At 39.8% G+C, this 18,395-nt stretch overlaps 1 protein-coding gene across 3 annotated transcripts in view; it reads left to right on the forward strand.

Moving 5' to 3' along the window:
* The window catches only part of ULK2 (unc-51 like autophagy activating kinase 2), a 44,381-nt gene extending 25,986 nt beyond the window's left edge, over positions 1 to 18,395 (forward strand). For 2 of the 3 annotated variants that reach the window (XM_068910474.1, XM_068910476.1), the window contains 16 exons: positions 147 to 318; positions 1,283 to 1,343; positions 1,595 to 1,687; positions 4,924 to 5,061; positions 6,122 to 6,267; positions 6,501 to 6,581; positions 9,442 to 9,728; positions 9,853 to 10,046; positions 10,578 to 10,687; positions 11,536 to 11,688; positions 12,427 to 12,635; positions 13,914 to 14,092; positions 14,992 to 15,110; positions 15,454 to 15,611; positions 16,314 to 16,449; positions 16,541 to 18,395. In XM_068910474.1, the coding sequence (XP_068766575.1) occupies positions 147 to 318; positions 1,283 to 1,343; positions 1,595 to 1,687; positions 4,924 to 5,061; positions 6,122 to 6,267; positions 6,501 to 6,581; positions 9,442 to 9,728; positions 9,853 to 10,046; positions 10,578 to 10,687; positions 11,536 to 11,688; positions 12,427 to 12,635; positions 13,914 to 14,092; positions 14,992 to 15,110; positions 15,454 to 15,611; positions 16,314 to 16,449; positions 16,541 to 16,608 (2,304 nt within the window). In that variant the 3' untranslated portion in view covers positions 16,609 to 18,395. The remainder of the gene's footprint in view (positions 1 to 146; positions 319 to 1,282; positions 1,344 to 1,594; positions 1,688 to 4,923; positions 5,062 to 6,121; positions 6,268 to 6,500; positions 6,582 to 9,441; positions 9,729 to 9,852; positions 10,047 to 10,577; positions 10,688 to 11,535; positions 11,689 to 12,426; positions 12,636 to 13,913; positions 14,093 to 14,991; positions 15,111 to 15,453; positions 15,612 to 16,313; positions 16,450 to 16,540) is intronic. The other variant, XM_068910475.1, reaches the window with a different exon arrangement.

Genomic DNA, 18,395 nt, shown 5'->3' on the forward strand with positions numbered 1-18,395 from the left:
CCTTTTCAACAAGTTGCACAAAAGCTAGCAATGATTCTTATTTTGGAATTGTTATAGTTAAAAGAACCGCCCTACATTCTGAATCACTGGATTTATAGCTATTTTTTTACTTTTTTTTCTTCTTTCTTTTTCCCCTTCCCTTCCAGTCTCTGCCAGACATGCAGCATATTCAAGAAGAAAACTTGTCTTCTCCTCCATTGGGTCCTCCTAACTATCTTCAAGTGTCTAAAGACTCTGCCAGTACCAGTAGCAAGAACTCCTCTTGTGACACAGATGACTTTGTTCTTGTCCCGCACAACATCTCCTCAGATCACTCATGTAAGTGATCTGAAGAACCTTCCTTATTTTTGTATTTTAAAACATTTTCCACTCATAGCATACCTTTATGTCCTGTTATTGTTTGGCCTTCTTTTCTCTAAATGTATCTTAATTCACATAAGAACTCATTTCTTTGGTTTGATTACTCTTTGAAGAGAGGCTACCTGGTATATATGCATCCTAATGTCCCTCTGGGATGTTTTCACCTTCTACTAAGTGGCTAGATACGCCAGTGATGCAGGCAGAGAGTTCAATAATGCCGAAGTCATTTAAAGTCACGAAAAACACTGGTGTTTTGGCACTAGAAAAAATGAATCTTTTGTAAACAACTGCTGATAATAAACCAAGGAATCTCTCAGTGGAGGCAGGCACGTTGTGACTTCTGGACTAACTGAACAGTCCATGCTGTAGAATGTTAGATAATAAACAAGTGCAGGTAAAATGCAGCAGATGCTTAACGTGAAAGGTTAGACATCAGATCTAGCTTATACAGTAGGCAGACTCGGATTTAGCACATTACCGTTTTGTAACATCTTCCAAACCTGACTTGTCGTTATGAAGCCAGTCTGCTGGTTTCCACACAGTGCCACCAACTTGTGTTGTGTATTTGACTAATGTAGTGCCTTGATCTCTGAAGTGTTTCTACTGTACACTATTGTAAGTTTCCCAATGCTAATACCTGGTAACCTTAAACAGTGGGTTTTATTTCAAAATTGTTAGTATAGCAAAAAAAAAAAAACAAACCTCCAACCAAACCCTTATTTAATAGCTATTTTCCCTGATTATCTTTTTATTGTAGGTCATACCTGAGGCATTCTCATACACAAAGCAGTTTGTGGAAAATTTTTGTATGTTCACAGAAGTTTGTTAGAAACGGTTATTTCTACAACAGTAATATTGGAGATGTTTTTTGAGATTCTGCTCTGTGATGTGGGTTTTCAATGTGTTCTTCTGCTTACTGTAGATGATATGCCATTGGGAGCAGCTGGCAGGCGGGCTTCAAGCGAGTTCTTGATGTGTGGAGGGTAGGTGTGCTGAGCTTTATCCAAAAGAAGTCTCATGTTCTAAAATTGATACTGCAGCTTTAGAAGGGGTTGCTGGGTTTTTGGCAGTGATGGGTTTACATTGCTGTATGTGGACTTTCTTAAAGATTAACATGCCAAGTTGAATTTAATATGAGTATGTAAACAGCTTGAATTCAGAAAGTTTTGCTGGAAAGCAAATACTTTTTCTTGTATGAAGAACAATCTTTTGACAGTGTTTCTTGTTTTCACAGGCAGTCGCCATTAACTATTTCTGGAAGCTCAGGAACTGTACAGAAACCATCTTCAGCCTCATCTCGAAGTAGTGCTTCTGGTACAGGTAACAGGTGCGTGATGCAGGCTTAATTCCTCTCTTTTAAAAAGGTTCCCTTCTTCTATATGTATCTTGATTGTGGATGACTGCTGGAAAGTGAATTGAAATAGAAGCTAGGATATTGTTCCAGGGTTTCTATGCTTAATGTGTTGCAGTTGCCGACAGTTTTGCAGCTAACTTCTGACTCGGATGCATCCCAAAAAGATTTCCTTGAAGCAGATTATTCTTTCTGTCTGTAGAGTGTGTGGTTTTTTTTTTTTTGGTCTATTTAAGTTTTGAACCGATGGAAAGCAGAAACTTCAGAGAGATAACTCACCTGTCCCTTTGATATCATGAAGTACAGCGTTTTCCTCATTTAGCAAATCAAGATGTTGAATGCAGTATACGTTTTCAGAAGTTGTATGAGAAGAGGAACTTATAAAGCCGAGCTTCCTGTGGCTGGATTGTCTCCTGTTTGGTAATAGTGTGTGGGCTCCATAGAAGCTATTACCATGAATTTGGCACTTGTGTCTCACAAGATACCAAAGAAGCCACATGAAAGAGTTGGACATGTATTGCACCTTTTCCATCAGCGGTGCTGTTAATAAGGTCCCTTTCTTTTGTATGGATGAAGACGGTTTCTGATGTTTTGAAATAGAATTGGTGTTCAGAAATGCTACCTGAGATCTTTCCTTTACTGGAAAATGTAAAGCACAGTGTTTAACTATTGATCTCGTATCTAAAGAGGAGGGTTAAATTTGTCATTTGACCAAGTAATGCATTTCTTACTGTTTTCAATACAAAATAGAAAGAGGATGAGTGGCCAAATGGGGAATCGAGTTATGATGTTGGCTGCATTTTTGGCTTATGCTAATATTACAGGATTGTGAGTCAGCGTTATTTGTTTAGAAAATGCTTGTCATAAGAAAAGTTTGCTACTTTGTGCTGATAAAAAGCAGTTTATGTAATTTGCTGACATGGGCTATTAAGAAAACTTTACTCTTTACTCTTAACTTTAAGGGCAGATAATGTGGATGGTTTGGCTTTTAAAGACCTATTTGGTCTAGATTTTAACATGTTGGACATGGGCAAATACATTGTAATTTCTTATTTTAAGTTATGTCATACACAATGTTTAGACTTTTGTAAAAAAAAAAAAAAAAAAAAAAAATGCTAGGTGTGTTCTTTATACAGTAGTGAGATAAGAGTTAAATGGTTGTGTGATTAGAAATAAGTGGCCAGTGTTCACAACTTCAGTGTTTCAGTACTATAATGATTTGATCTGGTTATTGGTTGAGCAAATCTGATGACTAACTGGCTATTTTGGACATGGTCTGAAGGAAGCGGAGTATGTGTCTGATTCTACAGGTTACTGCTTTTATTTTTTTCAGACTGAGAAATGTTCTGTTCCTAGTGGGGGATTTTTCACAAAATGTCCTTATTCCCTGTGAAAGAGTGGATTTTTCTGATTAGTTGTTCAAATGATGAATCGCACCCATAGTTATGCTGCTTTATGGTAAGCAGGAGTTGTGACGCTTCTCAGGCTCTGGTCAGAACAGGTGGAGGCAGTTCATAGTTCTCTGGTTAAATGCTTATTTTGCTGTCTAGATCCCCCAGAAACAAGATTTGCCTGTAACTCTGCACGTGTCTATATGGCATCTTTCTCTAGCCAGTAACAAACCACATCAGACTAGAAGATGTCTAACCAGAGCGCTCTGGGCCTGATCTGGGGAGCCCTGATGGAAGGAAGACTAAGTACTTAGCGCTAACACAGCATTGCTGCTTCCACTTAGCTTACAGCACGTAAGGCTTGCTCAAATCTACCTGCAAAGCTGTGTGAGAGTAAGGGAAGGTACTTCTTCACATGCTGAGCACTGTAGAAGCTAGCTACCTCTATAGCCTCCGCAGTGTCACTGCTGCTTCCCCTCTCCAGGAGGTCAGGCTTGTGGAGCCTCCCTGCACTGCCTCAGCTTTTCGTGTTAGTCCCAGCAGGCTGCCCACTGCGGTCTGGGGGGGTTTCGCTTGTTGAGGCCTTTCCTTCGCATTAATGCGAAGGCCTTCCGCCTACCATGTGGCCACAGCTGCGGATTCATCCTGTCTTCTGCCGGACTGGCCACTGTGGTGCACCAGGCTTAGGACTTCTCTCATGTGCAGCTGAGAAACTTTGCAAGTATGGGTTTGAATTCAGTAAAATGGGTGAGGCTGCCAAAGAGTGCCAATACAGATTTACTGAGATCTGTTCAAGCTGACTTCCAAATCATTCGGTAGTATCTAGTAACTGGGTGACAGTAGAGGACAAACTTCTTCCTTTTGCTAAGGAAGAACTGTGCCTATTAGGAAGTAGTTTTTCATTCCCAGTGATAACAAAGGGAATGGGACAAATAGAATCAGAAATCCAGGTTTCTGTTCAGCTGTAGCCAAGCAGTGAGTGCTGTAACTTCTTGTTTTCTAGAGCTTGTGGCAAGGGTGGGAGAACTTTTTTTCACACTTTCTCTAAAAATTTCTCTTCTTTGCCTTTCCATTCTCTGAAGAGATGGTCAATAAAGGATGAGATACTAAGCTGATTGTCTTCCAAAAAGCCCTTTAGTTTGTAATTCTTTCAGCATAATTCTTTCATCTTTTGGGTGTTGATAACTGATCATGTTGCAATGGTTTGATTTCCCTTATCAGCTGAAACATGGAGGTAAACCAGGTCATGACACCAAGCTGAACTTGAGTAATGCTAATCTGCAGTTTGAGTCTGTGGATTAATGTTCAGGTGTGTGGTTTCGGTCACTTTGTCAGGAGCTGGTTACATAACATGTTTTCTTTTGTAAGTTCACTCTGTCTCTTGGGATATCTCTGTGCTTTAGTGGCTTTTGTACACATTCCAGCCTCACTGCTGAACTTCCTGTTCTTAACGCAGTGGGTTTTCCTAGAACGCTATTTTGAAATGTGGTAAACAGAGCAGGCTGATTGGCAGGAAGTCCCGGGGATCAGTAGATTGCTGTGATGCATGACAAAGTGCTTCAGTTAGTACTGCCCTTTCAGCTCGATCCGATACCAGACAGTGTAAGAAAGCTAGTTAGTAAGAAGTGGTTCTTTGTCTTCCTCTGTGAAGCGTTAGAGCTAGATTTGGACAAGCTAAGCTTATACTGCATGCAGGGAGTACAGAATCGGTTTGTTTACCTGCTTCCCAGATTTTTTTTTTGAAATTTAGACAATGGTACAGTTTAGAGAGAGACTTATCTACCTATATTCATCTCCTCTTTCAATGCCTTCCAACGTCAGGCATTGTCAGCCTTCAGTATCCCCCCGTAGCGAAACGGCACCTATTCCAGTTCCCACTCAGCTACGGAATTATCAGCGTATCGAACAGAACCTCTCCTCTACTGCCAGCCCCGTGTCAAACCCCCATGGATCACCAAGGTGAGTTCTAACTTCTTTTTCTTGATTATAATTTGTTTGTACCCTGACAGATGTCCATGCTTTCTTGCTGATGTCATGGTTTGTCTTCACAAGACAATACTAAAGAGACATTTTAACAATGAACAAGTAATAGCACCTCAGTATCTGTAGTAAGATTGCTGGATGGGCAGTTGGATTTTTTCTCTATTACAGAATATGCTGCTTATTTCACTCATATGCTACCAAGAAGGTGAAAAGATCAAGTCTTGCTTTTTTTTTTTTATTACTCATTGTGTATTATATGGCGTTACATCATGAACTAGAATGTCAATAAGTTATGTTTTGTTTTCACACATGTTAGTGATGAGATGAATGCATTGTCCTGCAGAATATCAATGAACTTTTTTTTTTGGCATGCTGGTTAACCAGCGGGTCTTAATACAAAGCTCTAGTGTGACAGACTCTTACTGTCTGCCTTGTGGTCTCTTGGATCAGGAGGATGAAAGCTGAAAAAAGAGACTACCCAAAACTGGTGGTCTTTATAAAAATAGAATCACGTTTCCTTAGGTTTTTCAGGATCTCCGATTTTATAACTGTTACTACATGTGGGAAGGGTGGGAAGGGTCTTTCTCTTGAAAAATTCTCTCTGTTTCTGACCTGTATGCAGGCCCAGTTCTTAAAACTTTTTATCATTTTTTTGTAGATTCCTTCCTTTTTCTACCATTAAAAACTGGCATTTGCAGCGTTGCATTGAACTCAGTTGTGAAATTCCAAATTTGATTGAGTTGTCTGAAGATTAGGAATCCGTGTACTAAAGGATAACTGCTTTAAATTTCTCTAGTTAACAAGCTATTATGACATTAAAAATTAAAATCCCAATATGAACAAAGGGAATTAAATGTTGTTAGTATTCAGTGCAAAAGGTTCTGCTTATTACCTTAATAAGCTTCAGCTTCATAGCTTTCTCTTTAAATATCAGTGTTTTCTTTAACTGATTATTATGCTCTTCAAAAGATTCTGAAGCTTATCTTGAAAAAAACAGTTACTACAGTGTGTATAACCATTCTTTTCACCTTGTTAGAGCTGCGGTTGTGAGGCGCTCAAATACTAGCCCAATGGGCTTTGTGAAGATGGGCTCCTGTTCTCCGGTACCAGCAGACACTGCACAGGGTGTTGGGCGCAGGTTATCCACAGGCTCTTCAAGGCCATATTCTCCTTCGCCACTAGGTGAGCCCATGAATTCTTAGTGATTACTGGAGGTTATCTGCAACAGTAATCTGGAACAGTAATTTGTGCTTGAAATTATCTTAAACTAAAATCTATCCAGCTAGATCATGTTTGCAGAAATCATTTCTGTTAAATGACTGACAAAGGTAAACAAAGTAAGTTTTGTTTTGCTTTGTTTTCCTTTGTAGGTGTAATATAAAGTGTAAATTTGCATTTTGATTTTGTTTGCGTAGTTGGAACCATACCTGAGCAGCTTGGACACTGTTGTTGCGGACAACTTCAAGGACATGAATCAAGGAGTAGAAACTTTTCAGGTGAGTGATTTCAGACACTGCAACCACTGCTATTTTGATACAGCTTCTACAGGCTTGTGTGAAGGTGGAGGAGGGTCAGCAGTATAGTAATATTGGTTAATAGGAGACACTGGGTAAGTGATGAACTGATGTTTCATAAAAACTTAGCCCAATTCTGGCTATGTCTCTTCCCCATAATTAATTCCCTAGAAAATGAGGGGTGTTATAGTTCCTTTTCCTCAAAACTAAAAAGGAACTCTGGTAATATCTCTCTTCAAATTGCTGAACAGGATGGGGATGGATTCTAATGAATGGTAGTAACATACTTCTCAGAATCTGGTTTTGATAGACCAGCTCTTTCATGCCGGTGTTCAGGAAAAAGGAGGAAGAACTGCCAGTCTTCAGCATGCAACACGTTTTCGTCGTTCCCTTTGGTAGTTGACTGAAATCTGATGTTAGTATTGCTAAGCGCTCAGTAAGCTTTGCCAATCATAAATTTTTTTGGGCGTGCCAGCAGAAAAAAAAATGATCAGAGAACAGAAGGACTTCAGGATGTTTTGAGACCATGTAGGACTGAATGGCTCTAACGTCAGACAGATAAGACGAAAGAATGTGCAACTTAGCAGCACGTTGTTCTTCTGCTCTACTCACAGCTTAGGTGCAAGTTCTTCTTTATCTAAAACACTAGATATACTTTTTTTTGACGTTCTAAGAGGTGGTGCTGAACTTGCAGTGTGTGGTTGTTTTGTCCCTCACCCCTCCCCCTGCTTCCCTGTTTAAACACTTCCCCAAATCATCTGGAGATGATAGAGCCTTCATTTTTTGGAGTACCTACATATCTCTAATATCTAGGAATTGTTTCATCCAGATGAAATAAGTCCTACAACATGCCTCAAAACTTGCCATCATAATTGCCATACTACTGACAGTTTCAGTAGAAGACAAGGAATGACTGAATCATCAGATTTGAAATATTCTTTTCTCTCTAATAAAAAAAAGGGGGGGGGAATGAAGAGAATATGAAGCAGCTTGTTCTTTTTTTTTTATTGCATCTTTTCTTTGGGTGCAGTCTTGTAGGACTGTTGATCTAGTGCCTTTTGCCAGCACTAAACTCACTTGTGACATACTGCGGTTCTGTTTTTCTAGCCTTAAGAATATTTAATGTTTTATTTCTTCATCATCTTCCTGCTTTCTTTTCCAATTTGACTTGTATTATTTCTTAATTTCAAATGATTATGGTGGTATTCTATTTGTAAAATACCACAAATTGCAGCATGTCTGTTTTTAAGCATGTAAATGGGCCTGGGAAGCTGTCTCTGCTTCTGGGTGAAGTGAGGTCATCTGTACTGAGATTTCCTAGGGACTGAAGATGTCTATCTTAATGTAGCATCTCAACTAATTGAGATGCTTTTGCTGCCAGTGGCAGCAGAGGAGAAACTTTGAATTAAGAAGCCTTCCCTGTGATGGTGATGACATTAGAAGAGCAACCGATGGAATTTAAAACTCATTTCTGAAGCAACAGGGGATAAGTTTCAATGCTATCAGACAGAGGAGCAGAGGGATTTCAAACAAGGAAATTCTCTGGCTGGGAATTCAATGAAAAATAGGCTTGAGCACTCTGGAGCTGTGGCAGAAAGGGGATTCTAAAACGCACTGTTTAATGGAGTGGAGTGAAATCAAGATGAAGTACCTCATGTTCAAAATCGAACTAGTAAAATCACAGATTTAAGGCTGATGAAAGATGTGGCTTAACACCTAAGCACTTTACTGAGCAAACTGCAAGAAAGCGTTTGAGGTGGTTTTTCAAACACGCATTTATGAAACGGAGCCAATCTCAGCAGGTTGCCTTGGCCAGCACTTAAGAATCTTACATAGTTTTTCCTAGGCTGCACTGTAAATTACTATTTAATGTGGCTCATTCTAAATTTTGCCTTTTTCTAAAAGGTGAATGTAATTGTCATCACTTCAATGTCAGTTCTTGGATATTACAAAGTCAGGTGTTTCATCTGGAAAGTTGTGACCATAAAGCTGATATCTTAATTACCATTCGTAACTTGACACAGTTCCTCATCATGAAACATAAAAATATGACAAGTAAGAGACAGTTTAATCAAATTTCAGGTTCCTTATATTGAAAGGAGAATGGTACTTCTTAGCAGGTGAGATGTTTGTAGGAAATCTCCCCAGAGCCCACTGTTTACATGCTGCTTATAGCTCTTTTGTTTCCATTTGCTTCAGGAGAAACTTTACACTCATAGTGCAGTGGGAACTTATTTTGTGCGTAGTGAGCTTTTGAGAAACAGTCCCTCTGACAGAGGAAAAAATGAACAACTGCTCAAAGTAAAGATTCCAAAGCATTTCATCTGAATAACATGGTTCTTCTGGTATCTACTTTTTCTTGCAGAACCATGAGATGAGCTGCCTTTTGTGGCTGTGAACCAAGTCATTACATTATGTAATATGCAATGTTGCATTCGCATGCTATTTGCAAGAATATAATTCCAGTTTTTGAGAACCTCTATTCAACCTAGAGTCTTGGCTGCTGCACTTGAAACCTAAGTACTGGCTACGCCATTCCTGCTGAATCCAACCACTTTATTTGTCTTGGTGTAGCTTGCCAAAGGTACTGTGGCTGCCAGTACAGCTGTCACCCTGAAATCTTGCCTCTTGGCAGCTTGAACATGTGCTTCGTCTGATCTGTCTATGTAGCCTTAGTCCAAAAAGCTGACGTAGTAAATGCATTCTCTTTGCCATCTAGCCAGCTGATGATCAAGTCCTATTTCCATTCAGATTACCATCTATCTCTAATGTTTTGGGTTTCATTGATACGTTTCCAAGCACTGCAAGTAGAATTTTTTTTTGTTGTCTGTTGTCCCTCCAGGTTCTCCAATACCACCATCTCAGTCTCCACAGTCACTTTTGATGGGAACGAGGTTGCAGAGTGCTCCTACTCTCACAGATATCTATCAGAACAAACAGAAGCTCAGAAAGCAGCATTCGGACCCAGTGTGCCCATCCTATGCTGGGTATGGATATAGCCATTCACCACAACCAAGTAGGCCAGGTAGCCTGGGAACATCACCTACCAAACATATGGGATCATCACCTCGGAGTTCAGACTGGCTGTTCAAAACTCCATTGCCAACAATTATTGGCTCTCCTACTAAGGTTTGTTAAGTTACGCGCTCTTTGTAAAATGTGAAATGGTAACACATTGCCTGAAACTATTCCCAAGAACGTTTTGGGATGCTAACCTTAGTTTTGGTGTATTCTTTGTCTTTGATTCTTTAAGGCAACAGCTCCTTTCAAAATACCTAAAACTCAAGCGTCCTCAAACTTGCTAGCCCTGGCTAGTCGCCAGGGATCAGTAGATGCCCCTTTGCAGCCTAAAGACATCACTGACCCAAGGGATTTCACGCACTTCCACTCAACGCAAGGGAGTGAAAAGCAGGCAGTAGAACAGCACAATAAAGCTACTTTTGGCAGGTAGGCATTGTTAACACTTATAACCTGTAAAGCTGCTTAGGTAACTTGGCAGAGGAAAGTCCATTGCATGCAGGAATTTGGAGGGGCAGAGCATGCAGAGAGTGGGCTCTGTCAGGTCTATAACTCTTGCTGAGGAGATGTTGAGGTTCAGTATATGCAACAGAAACTGACTGTACTGTGTGTAAATATAGCATGGACTTCCTGAAGTGCTTCATGTAGCTGTCTAGTTCCCTTTTGTTTGCTTTGATTATCTATCTGAATATGGAATTCTTATTGCCTTTGTGAAGCCTTTTCAGTTTTTAGTTCAAAATCTGTATGACAAAATTTGGAATATAACTTTTTAAGAGGAAAAAGTCTCTGTATGTTTCTTTCAGTAGGTCCGTGGTGAACAGATACTTGCAGACTTTCTGTTATTTTGTTGAAGAATTACTAGTAGGAAATACCAATAATTTGAAAGTCGCTCTCGACTGCAAGTTAAATGGAGATTTATCTAAAGAATTTTGTTGTGAGTTCATACATCTTTCTTTTTAGGTCTGTCAGTACTGGGAAGCTATCGGATCAACAAGTGAAGACTACTCTTGGTGGCCAGTTGTATCAAGGCAGTACAGACAGCCTCAATACAGAGCGACCAATGGATACAGGTAATGAACAGATTGATACAGCTGAGTTGTCTTTGTGTGTGAGGTTTTTTATGGAGTGCAAACTAGACAATTCTGCTTCCAAGTTTCATAATTGGTTCCAACCATTTTTAGCACTGCTGTAATCAGTGAAAGAGGCTTTTGTTAATAAAAAATAACATTGCCTTAAGAATATCTATCACAGGATTTTGTTAAACACAGCAATATCACAACTGCCCAAGCTGGTTGGGGTTTGTTGTTTTTTTAAAACCGCATTTGTGGCTGTTTCACTTCCTAATTCTACTTTATTTTCATATAAAAGTCAGTTTATGTAATTCTGGCTCATCTCTCTTTCCTTTTTTTTTTTAATCTTTTTTTAATATCACTAGTGCCTTGCCACAAGTGGCTGCCAGGCTTTCTAACCTTGTTTTTAAGCAGATGGAAGGAGTCCTGCAGACAGGGCTGGTCTTTGGCCTCCAGGCTGGCCATGGTCTGTCTTTTAGAATTTTTCTGTCGCATTGTTTGCTGTAGGACTGAAGCGTTGTCCTCAGGCTTTCGGAAAGAGCCTCTGTTGCCCTTTGCTAGACAAGATTAGAGCTGAGAGAGATGGAAAGTAGAAAGATGCATGAAGGCACTGGCTGCATCTTGATCTGTTTGTTTATGGCCAAGGCTGTCCACTCTGCTTCGGGGGTGGTGTGTGGTTGTTGTTTTTTTTTTTTTTTTTTTTTTTTTTGCTATCAGACCTTCTAGTCCAAGCCTTGGATCTATGTCAAAGCATGTTGTGTTGCAGTGTTAACAAGTTGCTGCATGTAACTACTAATTTATATGATTATATGTAAATAGGGCCTAACTTGGTATGTTTTTTTTTCCAGCTCCAGCAGGGGCCTGTGGAATTGCAATGGCACCTCCTTCCTTGGGAAGTGGGGCAAGTTCTCGGGCTGTCATGTTTACTGTTGGGTCCCCCCCAAGCAGCGCCACCCCTCCTACCTGCACCCATATGGTCCTCAGAACGAGAACCACCTCAGGTAAGGCTTCCCTGGCAACTGTGGATTGCTGTCAAATTCAACGTTGCCCCCTTCTTGGGACAGTAACCTGCTTACTGCCTAGTACAGTAGGTCCTCTAGGCCATACAGTAAAAAGTGGCATGTAAATGATGATAAATATCAGACTTTTTCTGCCTTTTCTCCTAAAGAGAGGGCCAGAGCCACCAATTTACCATTCAGTCACGTGCAAACTCTTGTACGTGGTTTTACTCCACCCTATGGCGTTCTAACAGCATCTATGCTATGGTGGAGAGGAAAAACTAGATTTTTTGATTCTGCTTTTTTATCAACTGCTGTGCAGTGTACAAGAAACAACACTCACGGTGTGTGAGCTAGGCTGCATTTCAGCACACATTGGCTATGTTGCAAATATCAAAGACTGCAAGGTGTAAAGGCCTTCATCTGCTCAAGGTGGATAGGAGTCTAAATCTGCAGCAGTGTGCTTTTGTGAACTGTAGCACCACCTTTGGTTTGTACTATTAGACTGTCTGCCTTGGAATCCTTGTCAGCTGTTTTCTAGTGTCTGTTTTATAAATTGTCACTGTTCATTAAAGTGTAGCCTCTGTATTCTCTACAGAGCAATGCAAGGAACAATGAGGAGAGCTTCCCAAGAGTTAATCTGCGGTGGCTACTGATATGTCATTTGCTATCATCTGCAGCCCCAGAGCTGTGAGATGGAACAACCTATTAGACTGAATGTGTGTGTTATTTTTCTTGTAGTTGGATCAAACAGTTCTGGAGGGTCTCTCTGCTCTGCTAGTGGCCGTGTATATATGGGCTCCCCTCCTGGTATTTATATGGGTTCTTCTCCTCCGGGAGCCGAGGCAGCTCCGAGTCTGAAGTACATGCCTTATGGTACTTCGCCTCCCAGCTTAGAGGGCTTTATCACTTTTGAAGCTCCTGAATTGCCTGAGGAAACTTTAATGGAGGTATAGAAAAAAAATTTAATGTTTTATAATGTTTAATGCTAATAAAACAGAGACATGGTACAAACAGGACTGCTCAGTGTACTTGGTAGTTTCCTCTACTATCCCATATTCCTTCTTAAAACCTTGAAAATATTCCTGTATCAATTGTGGCCATTTCTCTTTGGTAGTTATCCCTGACCTTTCATGTATATGAAAGGTAATCAAAGGAATGTGACTGCTTTTGTTCACCAGAACCTTCCAAAGAGGCCTCTGTTTTAATGCCAAGTCTCTGGATGTGGGTGCTGACAGTAGAAATGTCCCTCTGGGCATTGTTTAACTGCTGCTTCACAGTCAACAGATGACATTAAATCCTACTCATGGAAAGTGTCCTTTTTTTTTTTTTTTTATTTAAGTGCGTGGAGGAGTGACATTTTAAAAACACAATCAGGGTAGTCTTTCACCACAATGCTATCCTTGGGCTGTAAATTTCTCAAGGCAGGTTAGTGTTCTGTTTTCTCATTCACATCTTCGTGGAAGGTGTTTGGCTACATATTGAATCTTTATGTTATGTTGTGAATACAGTATGCTCTATTCTTCCCACAGATAGTGTTGAAAAGATATTTAGACCTGTAACTGAAAAGGTTATAAGTATTGCTGAGACATGCTTGACTAGTTTTGAAGTTTGATTTCTTTTTTTGAGCAGAGACTATGCATGTGGCATCCCTTTTAGTCACCAACAAGGTGTGAGTTATTAGCTCCAAAAGAAGTTTTTTAAATTGTGAACTTTGGCAACAGCCACCTTTTAACAAAATATGATGCTAGATCTAAGTGTAAATTGGAGTGAAGCAGATAAGTATGAAGCTTTAGATCAGTTCGCTTGTAGATTTCAGGTCTGTTATAAAAGCCCAAATGTTCCTCCTGGCTTCTCATACAAGTGCCGAGCATACTTTTGAGTTGCTGATAATATAATAATAAATATGTCCCTCTTGTGCTTCGTTTAGCCTCTCAGGTTTCAAAAAACATAGAATTCCATGTCCAAATTCCTTTGGCTTTGTCAAAGAACTCTGAAGTATAAGCTGCAATATCTTGAAATCATTAAGAAAGAAAAGAAAGTTAATATCTGTTAATTCTTCTGGACCCACTTGGCCCTGTAGTATCTAGTGCTGGCTGTAGTACCATGTGATTTCTGCATAGAGTTGACACTGAGAAATCCTCAAGTGACTAACGAGTGTTTTTTGGGTACTTGTTTGCTTTGTGGCTTATGATGGTTAAACTGCTGTCTTCCTTTCCCTCTGACAGAGAGAACATACGGATACACTGCGTCATCTAAACATGATGCTGACATTTACAGAATGTGTTCTGGATCTGACAGCGGTACGAGGAGGAAACCCAGACCTGTGCACTTCTGCAGTATCACTGTACCAAATCCAAGAGAGCATAGTTGTTGATCAGATCAGCCAGCTAAGCAAAGAATGGGGGTAAGTATGCAGGGTACCATATGCAGTACAGTATGCATAGTAGCCAGAGAATTAGTGAATATCAAAGGCATCGAAAATGTATTCAGACAAACCGTGCCTTCTCTTTGTTGGGACTGATTACTGTTTAGAACGTTTTATAGGATTACATTTTTGACAACTGAAAGAGATCAGAAAGATAAAGCAAAGGATAGAGAGGTGTTTGCTGGCAGTGTTTTCTGGCCTGCTGCTTGAATTGGGGAAAATAGTTGGGGGTTGCAGGCTTGAGGCACAGTAGTGTATTGCCATGCCTGGAAATCTGTGCACCAGCTTCAATGAGATCTGAGCCCTCTGTGTTACTGGGGACCAGGCTGAAACAGCAGCACTGCAGTGGAAATCAGTGGGGAGCCAAATCTGACCTTTTTTCAGTGGAACCAATCAGCCCTATCGCAAAGTCGGAAGTAGGGAGAAATAGAAATTTGGAGTGGTGGGAAAGGGCAGTTCCATTTCCGGCCTTCTTCCTGAAAAAGAATCTGCAAAGCGTGTTTACTTTTCACGACTGTGAGAATTGCAGGGCACAGGAAATGACGCTGCTAGAAAAGCACACCCAGTCACTCGTGGCAGAACATTGACCTCGGGCAGTCAGTCCTCATAAATAAGTGTTCCTTTCTAAAATATGTATGCATTAAAGCAGTTTGTATTTGCTGCTGCATCCACCAGATGAGCAGATGGACTGTCAACCTGTGACAGGGTGTTTGTGGAGCGAAGGGAGGGTGGGATTGCATTTGAGACATCTGTCTTCCCTTTCTGCTGCTGGTGTGTCCTGCCTATATATGGTTGTGATGAAAAGTGGTGTCTGCCCAAAGCTTGAATGTGTTCAAGAGAAAGGTTTTTTGATACGTAATTATTTTCTTTTTTCCCAGACAAGTAGAGCAGCTGGTGTTGTATATGAAAGCAGCCCAGTTGCTAGCATCTTCTCTGCATCTTGCCAAAGCACAGGTCAAATCGGGGAAACTGAATCCATCCACTGCTGTTAAGCAAGGTAGATGCAATATAATCTAATTTGCTTTGCTTGTGAATTTTCTTTAGTGATGCATCTAAAAAAGCTTAAGCTGCAATGTATGTGTTTGTTTCCTTCTGCAAAAGAGAACTGTAGACATATACAAGTGCATGGTTATGATGGATTATGATGGCAAAAAGAATGCAGTTCTTAACTTTAGAAAGGGCAGTTATTAACATGAAGTGGAAAAGAGTTGGTGTAGAATTTCTTCATGGAAGAGGCGGAGTAAATATTAAAAACAGAATTTTAAACAAACTTTGTTAATGCTGGGAAAAGCTGGACTTAGGTTATGGGGGGCTTAGATTTCTTCTTAACTTTTTTTCAGTTGTGAAAAACCTCAATGAGAGATACAAATTCTGTATCAGCATGTGCAAGAAACTAACAGAAAGGTTGAATCGTTTCTTCTCGGATAAGCAAAGGTTCATTGATGAAATCAACAGTGTAACTGCAGAGAAACTCATCTATAACTGTGCTGTAGAAATGGTAAGTCACTCCTTTTGCTTAGATGAGAAGATATTGAGATCAGTAATACGTTGCTTCATTCTCTCACATACCTCTTCAGCATAACTAGAAAAGAGCATGCATGTCTCCAGAATTTTGTTCATGGTAATTTTTGCTAGTCTTTCATTCTCCTTCCTGCTCTCCCTTAACTGTGGCTAAAGTCCCTGGCAAATGCTGTTCCTCAGAGACGTGCTCCCCACATCAGGACGTTTGCTACATAAACACTAGGAAATGAACTCCTAAGCTGCAGAGTCTCTAATGCTACCCTGTATGCTGAAGCCTTATCCATTAAGGCTTACCAAAGCGTAGAAACAACAGAAGTAGCTTCCTCAATCCCTCAGCTCTATTTGAGGAACATCAGCCTGTCCACACAAAGCAGAAATGGTACGAAGCATGCAGAAGTTTTTTCGTGTAACTAATGAATGTTTATATCTGCTGGCGAGCAGATGCGGTAACTGTACAGGCGACTTAACTGCCTTTCTGATGAGAGGGAAGTATTTTCTAACAGAAAAAGGGACTCTCTTCTCTTAAACTTCATCTTTTTGTCTTACTGTCATAAAAACAGATCAGCTTAGTTAAGGCTCAAAAATAGTTTCTTAATGACACTTTTATATCATTTTGCATCTGTCATTTCAATTTTTGCTTAAAGAAACATACGTAACTGAATCTACTGAATGATTGCAGGTTCAGTCAGCAGCTCTAGATGAGATGTTTCAGCAAACTGAAGACATTACATATCGATACCACAAAGCAGCCTTGCTGCTGGAAGGACTGACTAAGATACTGCAGGACCCTGCAGATATAGAAAATGTACTCAAATGTAAGTTTATGCTGAATAATGAAAGTACTGAAAGTTACATGCAGTTAATGAATTATAAAATTAGTCACCTGTTTTTAACCTCTGTTTTCAGATAAATCTAGCATTGAGCGAAGGCTTTCTGCACTTTGCTATAGCACAGTGGCTGTATATGAGCAGTAGGAATATCCCAAGGACCAGATGGTGTGAACATAAGGGACCACATCAGTGATACTGCACTTTTTTTCACTACAGCTTAATTGTTGTCCTTGTTCTGCCCCATGTGGAAGATGATTCTTACATTTCTGTGGAGACTACCAAAGAAACAGCAGCATATTCAAAGAGGAGAAATTCCAAAAGTACACTTGCAGAAAACCTGCCTTACTGATCCAGCAGCTCTGTGGTTTTTTTTTTTTTTTTTTCCCCCTAGCAGCAGAATTTAAGAGAACCTGTCTTCACATTTCAGACTGATCCTTGTACGTGTGCTTTGACTTGAACGATCAGGGACTTTTTCCTCATGAGGTGTATAGAGAGTGGATCCTTCTGCATCAGGTACTTAAAGACGTTTCCCCCGGAAGATCCTCTCAAAAGTTCGTGGAAGTATTTTTTAATTGTCATTTAAATATGGCTGAGCGAATTTGGGAAACCCTAACCATGTACGAGTGCTGTCTGAAGCTTTTGGAGCTAAGCTGGCTTGGATCTGAGCTCATATGTGGCAAACTTGGCTCAGCTTGCCCTATGAAGGGATGGCAAGGAAGCACTTTTTTACATGGCGGAAAGATGGTAATGGAAGAAAACGTGCTCTATCTGTGCAGAGTCCCCAGTGGATTTTCAGCTGATGTGGCTACGATTTGATTATCTTCTTCCAAAACCCTGTTTTGCACTAATTTACTAAAGCAACTGTATATTCATTTTTGAAGAACTGTACAAAAAAGAAGGCACAACGGACTTGGCTGAATTTAATTTCAGTGTACATAAAATTCTTTTAAGAATTTCAAATGTAGCTTCTAGAAGACTTTCAAACAAACTGTAAAAACTTGTATTCATGTGAACCTTTCCATTTTATACCTATTTGTCTAATACTTGAGTAACTACTGCTCTGGACTTTCTCAGTAATAGAAATGTTTTGAGTTGCTGGTTGTTTGCTTTTTATATAGATTTGGTTGCATCTTTTGTTGTGCATGCGATATGAGCATTAATGCCTGCAGTCTCTAGGGGTATATAATGACAGTTCTCTGTAGTTTGTTGCTTGGGCAGTATTACAATGGATACTGTAAAATGAGAGGTTCTGCAAGGAGCCATGCAAAAATGGAAAAAAAATGTTGGCGATTTGGGATGCCGATAGGTTGACGTAGAATTTCTACGTGCAGCGTGTGGAAAAATCAGGATTATTTTGTGTGCATTTTGGGGGAGAGGTGGGAAGCTTCATTTAGCCTTATAGGCATTATCATTTCAAGCATCCCATGAGATCATCAGGACAGTTTTGCAAAGTATTTAGGCAGATCAGCTTCTCTGGAAATGGTTCCTATACTTTATTTTGGGGACTCTTTTGTTACTCAACTGCTTGAATACTTGAAAAAACCATTCTCCAGGACAAAAATCATTTTAATCCTCGTAAACACAGTGGTCTGAACTATTTGACAAAGTTGTACAGGGCTTACACATGAAAAATTGTTTTCAGTGTTCGGATAACCATATGTTTCCTTTACTTTGACAGAGTAATGTACTTTTTATCTTATTTATCTGTATGAAATTCCAACAGTTAATTTGAAAGTGTTTGTTTATATAATGTTTGTATTTTTAGGTCTTTAATACAGTGTTTCTACCTCTCCTTTGTAATTGCATGCATTATTCTTGAAACTAGGTAATAACTCACTGAACTGTTGTGTAATAGCCTTTTTATTATGGCCTGTATAAATGTATATTAAGGTAAAATAAATACTGACACTAGAAGTGTTTCTAAGGTAAAA

The sequence above is a fragment of the Struthio camelus genome, chromosome 16 (genome assembly GCF_040807025.1).
Source record: "Struthio camelus isolate bStrCam1 chromosome 16, bStrCam1.hap1, whole genome shotgun sequence".
NCBI lineage: Eukaryota > Metazoa > Chordata > Aves > Struthioniformes > Struthionidae > Struthio > Struthio camelus.